The 9703-nt window shown below is 38.4% G+C and overlaps 1 protein-coding gene across 1 annotated transcript; it reads left to right on the top strand.

Annotated features, from left to right (window-relative positions):
* Positions 1-1522: 1522 nt before the first annotated feature.
* Positions 1523-7020, top strand: ABHD13 (abhydrolase domain containing 13). Its single transcript, XM_009997925.1, has 2 exons — positions 1523-1552; positions 5599-7020. The coding sequence occupies exon 2, from the start codon at positions 5634-5636 to the stop codon at positions 6645-6647; it is 1014 nt and encodes a 337-aa protein (XP_009996227.1). The 5' UTR covers positions 1523-1552; positions 5599-5633; the 3' UTR covers positions 6648-7020.
* The last annotated feature ends 2683 nt before the right edge of the window (positions 7021-9703 follow it).

The following is a 9703-nucleotide window of genomic DNA, read 5'->3' as shown; positions in this document are numbered from 1 at the left end:
AGGGAGGCGGGTCCCTGGGCGGGCAGGGCGGGCGCCGTCCCGTCTGGGTGTGCGGTTCCGTGCCCGCCTCGCGGGAGGTCTCTCCCGAGGGAATGCTGGGTTTCCCCAGGTGCCTTTCCTTCCTGCGGGGCCCTGGGAGAGCTTTTGCGTCTTGGCTGCGAGATCCTGCTCCCGTGTTTCGTTTGTCTCTGCTGTTTGTTCCCTGCGGAACGGTGTCTGCGTATGGGGGTGCTTGTGGAAGGTGGGGCAGGTGGTAACTTAAACGTTGCTTAAGGTGCCAAGTGAGTATATTGAGAAGGCTGAGCAGGGTGTTTCTGCTAAGTAAAAACGGAAATAATTTAATATGCTTGAGAAGTAATAGGTTTTTAGAAGATCAGGCTCCCTAAAAAGGCTCTGATCTGGTAGTCGTCCTTGCTTTGTTGTCGTTTTGTTTGGGTTTTTTTTTTATTCAGTAATCGCTTTGATCAAGATGTACTTCTAAGGTTAATAAAGATTTGTCAGTTGGGAGGGGAAGTGTAATAAGACTTAGGGAGAAAACACTTTCAATTATGAATATGTGAGACATGATGCAGAGCTGTGGAAGTTTGCTATGTGAAAAAAGTAGAAGTGACTTGCTGGTTTTAAAAGGCAGAGCACTTAAATGTCTGCCACGTTGTGGTTCTTACTCAGCTTTTTTCCTTGGCTAGAAGTAGCTACTTTTCTAACTTTTTGTTTGTTTGTTTGTTTTTCTAAGTAAGAGTCTCTAAGAGTTTAGTACTAAGGAAGTGTATTTTTCCTATTCTTTCTAGACTTACAGATTTTCTTCCAGATTAGCTCCCATTCTGAAACTATGTTTTTCTACAGCTGGTGACTTAGTATTTCTACTTATATAAGCCTTCTGAATAAATATAAGTAAATGTGAATCTTGTGTAAATCTTGTCTGTCTCTGGAGGAGGTGGAGTGTAGGAGAAAGTGATGCAGTAGAAAGAAATAGATGTCTTCAGATTTTTTTTTTGTGTGTGTTCTTAAGAAATACCTCACTTTGTTTGTTTTGAAACTGGAATCTCGAGGATTGCAGTGAGTGTTAGAACTGACTTATTTTTTTTAAATTTTCTAATGAGAAAGCAGCCAATAAACACCTGAATGCATTTCTTAGCACTGACTTTAAGGCTGTTCCTATACTAAAAGTTAGCTTTAAGGAGGCAATGTAAATCTATCAAAACTTTATTTTATGCACTGTGTATGTTCTCTGCTCTGTGTTGTACATATGAAGCACAAGTCATTCAAGTGTGATTCTTGAACTTCATTATAAGGTGATGTTTTCAGGTATTTATTGTATGTTTCAAACAAGAGCTAAACTTGACGAGAGGATCATGAACATGATATTCATGGTTCCATTAGTTAAGCAGATATAATTTCTGCAGGGTACTGGCTGTTAGCCCTTTGCTATTTGTCTTCAGTTATTTCAAATAAAATTATTATGTATGTAATTTGAAAACAATTGTACTCAAAGTTCATAAATGGAATTGTCTTTCAGGCAAAGATGAGGCCTGGGAAATCATCACATCCAAAGGTAAATGTTTTATAATGTAATTAGTGTGTGAAAATAGCACTTTTTAGTATCAAAAATGCAGACCACGTCAAAACGTACAATAGAATTTGTGGCAAATACAAGATGTGCATGTGTATTTACATACGTGTATGTCTCTGTGGCATAGAATTGAAACTCACACTTCCAAATTTCATTTTGTTTTGAGAGGCAGTATGGTTCCATGGCTGTGTAAGCTGCACTAGTCTTTAATGGCCTTTAAGCCAAAGGCACAGTTGAACTGGGTTATGCTGCTGTCCTGCGTTCATGCTTTCCACGAATGAGCTATGGATTTCAATGTTGTCTTCTACTTGACTCTTTACCAGCATCTTCATGAAAACTAGCCTTTCTAATGCAGAGTTATCAGGGGAACGCTATCAGTTATCAGTATTATATATATATAACTATCAGTTATCAGTATTGAACACTTCTAGGGAGGGACCAGCCACAACATCCCTAGACAACTTTTCCCAGCATCTTACCACCCACATAGTGAAGAACTGCTTCCTCCTGTCTTAACCTAAATCTCCCCTCTTCCAGTTTAAAGCTATTTCCCCTTATTCTGTGACTACACACCGTTGTAAAAAGTCCCTTCCCAGCTTTCCTGTAGCCCCTTCAGGTACTGAAAGGCCACTATACAGTCTCCTCAGAGACTTTTCTTCTCCATGCTGAACAACCCCAACTCTTTCAGGCTGTCCTTGTAGGAGACGTGCTCCAGCCCTCTGATCATTGTGGCTCTCCTCTGGACTTGCTCCAAGCACTCTATATCCTCCTTATGTTAGGGGCTGCAGAGCTGGACACAGTATTTTAGGTGGAGTTTCAAAAGCATGGAGTAGAGGGGAGAACTACCTCCCACAAGTTTACTCTTAGCAAGAATAGCTAAGAACAAAAACAGTTCATATAGTATTTTCTAGGAAAACATATGCCAGATAAAACTCTTGAGTCTGCTCTTGCTGGCTCTATACTTATTGCAGCCATTGACCTTTATGACAAGTTTGAAGAACAAAAAAATCGCCCTTATGCTTGTTTTCACAGTCTAGCTTAGTTTAAGTAATCAGCTGTTATAGAATACTGTTTCTGTATATGCTGTAAAGTGGGATGTGACTTCTTGTTATAGGAAAACCTCAACATTGGCAAAGTTATGACAATTACTTTAAATATAGTGGTGCTGTTTCTTAAAAAAACCCAAGGTTCTTATAGTCAATTAATAATGATTTCCAAAGGGCTAATATTTTATCCAGGAGACTTTAAAAGGAAATCTGTAGAGAAACCTTGCTTCCCTGGCTGAAACAGAAGATCTTTGGACAAATTGCTGACTTCCCTTGGTTCCAGTGTGTCCATCTGTCATACATTAATGATATTGCATGTCACCTCCCTGTAGAGTTGTGATACTTGTAACGGTAGAATGCCATATAACCGAGATAATCCTGTTAAAGTGAGCTGTTAAAAAAATAATTTAACTAGTCATATTTGCAGGTGACAGAAATTGATTAAAAAGTTCTCTTTTAGAAGACATACAGGAGTCCATACTTCTTGCCTTAACTGGGACATCAGGCAGTTATGGAGCAAGTCTGTAAGTGGTTCTTTTAGTCTAGGAACAGAAGTAATCTTGTCTAGAAAGAGGAACAGGCTTGTCCATGTGGTGGGTCCACTCTGTTCCACAGGTTGACCAGCTCACATTCTCCCTTTCATTCCCTGTTTCCTACCCTTTCCCTGATTTTTCTGGAGTATTGGTCACAAAAGTTGGAGATACAGGAGAATTGCAATATGTGCTCTTCATAGTTCAACACAGAGGTTTTGCATCATAAGATGTTATAATGCAAACTCTTTGAAAGGCTTACAAGTTCCTGCTCAGCACAACTCTAATGGGATATGAAGAGCAAAAAGAGAGGTGGGGCAGGGAGGGAGGTGGTTGTGTGGAGTCTTGTATGCTGAGCAGTCTCAAATTTTACACACTTCTGTTGAGGAACACCTTATCATTCACTGAAAATTGTTTTAGTTGATACTTCTAATTTATATCCTTTTTGTGGAAGTGTGATTGTGCTTGTGTCATCCTCTACTGTTGAGATCAAACCAGATAACGTGGGTAAGGCCTGCTACTTTGTACTCCACAGAAAGCCTGGTTTGTAGCTTTAGTGGGAATAAGCTTGTATTGGCTTAGTTTACAGCCTTTTATAGGCCTGTGTGCTTGTTTGAGAAACAATCATTTTCCTTTCTAGGGATCTCTTAATTGGTAATGGAAGGAGGCAGGTAAGAACCTAGGACAAACTTGTCTCTTAGTTCTCTAGCTAACAAATCTTGCAGTAAGACATGAAGTAAGAGACATGGTCTGATTCAAGTCTGGGAACAGGCAGAACTAGAAGTTTCATGTATCTGGGAGGAAAACTTAGTAGTCATGTGGTTGAACATTAGTGCAGAGTAGTCAGCTTTACTTAAATATGTAGGTGAGTAAGGAACATTTGTGCCTGTATAGTTTACCCTTCCTGCTAACTACCATATGTTGAGTTCTAGTTGCAGGATGCATTGGTTCTGCATCTCTAGTAGCGGAGTTTTTATGTATACCTATATGTATGTATTAGAAGTAATCACATAGCAGCAATATCTCAGTACTGTAGCACTTTCATAGTCATAGAATGGTTTGAGTTGGAAGGGACCTTAAAGATCATCTAAAGATCATTCAGCTTCATTGCGGAGATCTCTTACAAATTACTTACTTTGTTTATCCTAATTACTGTAACTTCCTTACTAGAGAAATGGATCACAATAATTAAATTTTCATGTAGATAATATATAATACTTGTGCATACTTGTATATGGATAGTGAACATAAATAATGTCGGAGAACAAAGTTTGAATAATTGCTGTCCAGACTACTTTATATTTCACCAGTTCTGCGTATTTGGAGCAGATACTCTATGTAAAAAGCTTAATTTCTTGTTGCCTTTGGTTAATATCTGAATCTTAAGATGTAACAAAATTTTTTTCCGCTTGATATATAATTGTCTGCATAAAAGAGATGGAGTTTCTTGTTACAATGTGTGCATGCCTTATTTATGGAGTGCAAAGGCTATGGCTGTTTTTATCACTTGATCCTATCAGGATGGCTGGTGCATGTGACACTCCTCTGGAGATAATTCAACTTCTTACTGCACTACATCATTATAGGAGGTTATAATTTTTGAGCGTGTCTAAACTGTAATTATTATCTGCTATGTAACTTAGAGCACTCATAAACAAGTGAACTTGTATTATCACTTCCAGAAAGTGTATTTGGAATTTTCAGCTGTTGTGTTTTTCATTGAACAGAGAATAGTGTAGTTAGCTGACTGCTTTCAGTGGTCCTGTATGATCATGCAATTTCTCATTCAGCTAAAGATTGAATATGGATTACTGATCTGATAGTGGAAAGCTATCATTGTAAATCAGAACCAATCCAAATATAGCAAAACAGCTGTCATAAATATAACTGAAGTGTGGTATCCTATTGTAGAGGGCTGTCTGTCTTCTGACAAGTTTATATATTGCTCGTTAATCACAGTTGATGAAGACTCTAAACCACTACTAAGCATAGGAGATTCAGCATGCATTGTGAGCCTCTGCTGGTTGCAGAGTGAAGTGCATAGGCTGATTGAATGCTCCTTTTAGCCTTAAGCAGTAGCAACATAGAGGGCTATTTTTTGGTGAGTTCTCTGGATTTGAGAATTACATGAGAAGCTTTGACAAACTGGTGACACGGTTTGTATGGTAGTTCTGTTGATCGTTAGGGATGAATGAGGGAAAACGTAAGTTATGGTCCCAGATGACCGTTTTTCTAGTGCTACTTACTTGTGGACCTTGCCCATGTAAATGGGATTTTGAAGAGTTCTATAGCCATTTTGTTATAATTGCTTTTCTGCTTGTTTTACAGAATTGAATGTTTTCCAAAAATTCAAAGGGAGTTTGATTGGATGTATTGACTTACCATGAATGCTTAAATTGCTTCCTTTTTCGTTCCCCTATATTTATACGTATATGTTTGGATTTTTTTACAGGATTTACTTGGAGTAAAAGATCACTGACTTCTACAATGGAAAAGTCATGGATGCTTTGGAACTTTGTTAAAAGATGGCTGCTAGCTTTGGCTTCCTGGTCTTGGAGTCTCTGCCGTATTTGTCTTTTACCCTTGATAGTAACTTTTCACTTGTATGGAGGCATTATACTACTTGTATTAATATTTGTATCAATAGCAGGTATACTATATAAATTCCAGGATGTGCTGCTTTACTTTCCTGAACAGCCCTCTTCATCACGCCTTTATGTTCCTATGCCTACTGGTATACCACATGAAAATATCTTCATCAAGACCAAAGATGGAGTTCTTCTCAATCTTATTCTGCTGAGATATACAGGGGACAATGCAGCATACTCTCCAACCATCATTTACTTTCACGGGAATGCAGGCAACATAGGCCACAGGTTGCCAAATGCTTTGTTAATGTTGGTAAACCTGAAAGTAAACTTAATTCTTGTTGATTATAGAGGGTATGGAAAAAGTGAAGGAGAAGCAAGTGAAGAAGGTTTGTACTTAGATTCTGAGGCTGTGTTAGACTATGTGATGACTCGGTCTGATCTTGACAAAACGAAAATTTTTCTTTTTGGCCGTTCCTTGGGGGGAGCAGTAGCTATTCACTTAGCTTCTGAAAATTCCCATAGGATTTCTGCCATTGTGGTGGAGAACACCTTTCTTAGCATCCCATACATGGCCAGCACTTTGTTTTCTTTCTTTCCAATGAGGTATCTTCCTTTATGGTGCTACAAAAATAAATTTCTGTCCTACAGAAAAATCTCTCAGTGCAGAATGCCTTCCCTCTTCATCTCTGGGTTGTCTGACCAGTTAATTCCACCAGTTATGATGAAGCAACTTTATGAATTATCCCCAGCTCGGACTAAGAGATTGGCGATATTTCCTGATGGAACTCATAATGACACTTGGCAGTGCCAGGGTTATTTCACTGCACTTGAACAGTTCATCAAAGAAGTAATAAAGAGCCACTCCCCTGAAGAAATGGCGAAAACATCATCTAATGTAACAATAATATAATTGATATTCTTCCTTGGGGTGGGAGGACTACCTGCACTGTACCTTGATTTGTGAAAAGTGGTAAAAGAATGTCCATTTTTAAATGTATGTCATGTCTGTACTTGCCTAAAGAGTGAAATTAAACTTTGAAAGGTCTGATGCTTTATTGAGATGTTCCAGATAATTTTTACATTTGCAGCATTGTAAATGAACCATTTTATGTCTTTCTCATACTTCTTTGGTATCTCTGTCCATATATTCCCTTTGTTTGATATGTACAACAGATGCTATTAAAGGAACTTGCTACAAAAGTAGTACAGAATGTATTAGTCTAGAACAACAGAAGGCTCTTCAGTATTCACTGCTGTATGTGTGAGCTTTTTGGACAGTCAGGGTTAGCACAATGATTTGTCGTTTCTCTTCGAGTTTATTTAAAGTATGCCATGCATGAGGTTAGTGTTTGATTCCTTGAAATTTTATATTATGCAAGGTGGGAAGTCTTTAATATGCTAAATAATGTTACATTAACAGTAGAGTATACTTGCAGGTATACTGTCTTGGGTTATTACTGGTTTTTGTGGTTATGCATACGTATATATTTCAAACTGCAGCTGAAGAGGAAAAGATGCTTGCACTGTTTTTGTTTTACCGTTTGTATTACAATGCCCAGGAATTTGTATGTGCTCAAACACCACGGCTTCAGGATTTTGCCCAGGCTATTTTTTCATAGAAGTAACCCTTCAAAAAGGGAGCAATGTGATCTGTACTCCATTCCGCTCCAAGCTCTCTTCACTAACATGCAGTCAAACTATCTGTTGGTATTAGTATGCTTGTGCATTTGAGGTGGGATTTCCTATGGCAGAGTGGGTGGTGTTGGAAGGAGTGTCATACAAGGTGAAGTGCATTTGTGTTTGATTTTTTAGGCTGGTATAGTTAAATGTGCCCTTATACCTCTAAAAGAAACAAATCCGAATAATTACCAGTGATCACATGATTAGAGATTCGTGTATACAGTTGTTACAGTAAGGGTAATACAATCAAGGATTAAGGATAATAAATTTTAAATTAAATAAATGCATTAAAATTGGTAGACCTCAGCTTAGTTAGATTAAAAGAGACATAATTTATTTTAACATGTTTGTAGAAAGTGCTGCCGTTCTGTTGTACCACCTGGAAGTAGACTAAATGTCAGCAGTTACTTTTCTTTAGCTCTGCTGGGATCTAGCAGGTCTAGGGAGGTTCTCCTCCCCCTCTGCTCTGCCCTGGTGAGACCACATGTGGAACACTGTGTTTGACTTTAGCTCCCCAGTTCAAGCGAGACAGGGATCTACTGGAGAGAGTCCAATGGAGAGCTATGAGGATGATTAAGGGACTTGAACATCTCTCTTAGGAAGAAAGGCTGAGAGACCTGGGGCTGTTTAGTCTTGGGAAGGTTGAGAGGGGTCTATAAATACCTGAGGGGTGGGTGTCAAGAGGAAGGGGCAGTCTCTTTTTGGTGATAGCGTAAGGAACAATGGGTATGAGCTAGAACATAGGAAGTTCCACCCCAGCATTTACTCTGTGGGTAACTGAGTACCAGAACAGGCTGCTCAGAGAGGTTGTGGAGTCTCCTCTGGAGACTCAAAACCTGCGTGGATGCATTCCTGTGTGGCCTACCCTAGGTGGTCCTGCTGTGGCAGGGGGGCTTAGACTAGATGATCTCTAGAGGTCCTTTCCAACCCCTAACATTCTATGATTTTTGAAGCTAGTATAACCATTTCAGAGCCAGCAGTACTCAGAGTTTGATTATGACTGAATGTTGGCATTTGGTTTCTTTGTTTTGTTTTGTTTGATTTTAGAAGTCCTTATCCTACATTGTCATATCAAAGTTGTATGGAGTGTGGGGCTTTTAAAATCTCTTCTACAGATTTAATTTCTTATTTGCTGCAGGTGATACTTTGCCTCTTCAAAATATTTTTATTTGAAGAACAAACTGGAAAATCTTCCACACAACCTGTGCAATTGCCCTTTGGATTGATTTTTTTTTTTAAATAGACTTTTTTACCTTGTTGTCCCAATTCAGAAAGGCATCTTAGTACACACTTAAAATCTGTTTCCTGATGGACAGTTGTATTTAAGGCTTCTGCTTAAGTTGTCTGGTTATGCCTGCTAAAATGTGTTACAGGGACTTCGAGGTCTTATGTACACATGGTAGTTGCCAGCATTTTATAGGTAGGGTGATACATCTTTACTTAAATGTCATTTTTTTTATTTAAGTAAACACATACATACCAGAAGTTGCTGCTTTCTCTGGTAAGTATTTTTTGTCATACTATTATTAAGGTTTTCTTAGAACTGATTGAAAAACCTGTAGAGCTTTTTGGATCTATAAGCCTAAAGTAATTGTAGAGAGAGCATAGTTTTAAATCTGAATGAAACTATAACTCATTTCCTCAGCCTTCCAAAGCTGGTATTTTTGGGGGAGAGGTGGGTGGGGAAAGTATTGTGGTGAAGTTTGATTGAGGGGTTTTGTTTATATAGCAGAAGGGAGTTAATAAATATAGCATAGCATTCCCTTTTCCTGATGTATTCCAAAATGCTAATGTGAACTTTTTGCATATATTGTTTCAGCTACTTCACATTCCTTTAGAATTAAGCTGGGGAGAGAGAAGGAAGACATGTGGGCAAATACTGCTTTTCTAAAACAAATTGGTAAAGCCAAAAGAATACATTACTTGTTGGAGATAGAATGAAGAGAAAGGAAGTAATTGTTCCAGAAGTTGTCATAACTCACTATTAAATACAATTTTCTATAAAATGTTGATTTCTAAAGTAACACAACTTCTTACCCCGCTCCCTGCCAATCAAAGACAAACACACACCTCAAACAAAAAGAGCCCCTGTATTATGTGTCACTCACGTAATAACGAAGTATTCTTATTTGAGCACACGTTGGCAAGTGGAAGTCAAATGTGTGGCATTAGATTGTGACAATCTGGAGCTGTTTAAAGTAGACTGTATCTAAACATTATATTTGATTATCAAGCCATATCATTTCACCATGTTGTCTGCAGGACATAAAGATGAAACTTTGCCTG

This window comes from Chaetura pelagica, unplaced genomic scaffold, assembly GCF_000747805.2.
Source record: "Chaetura pelagica isolate M959 unplaced genomic scaffold, ChaPel_1.0 scaffold123, whole genome shotgun sequence".
NCBI lineage: Eukaryota > Metazoa > Chordata > Aves > Apodiformes > Apodidae > Chaetura > Chaetura pelagica.
Note: the sequence above shows the minus strand (reverse complement) of the source record. Positions and strands in the feature narration are given on the sequence as shown.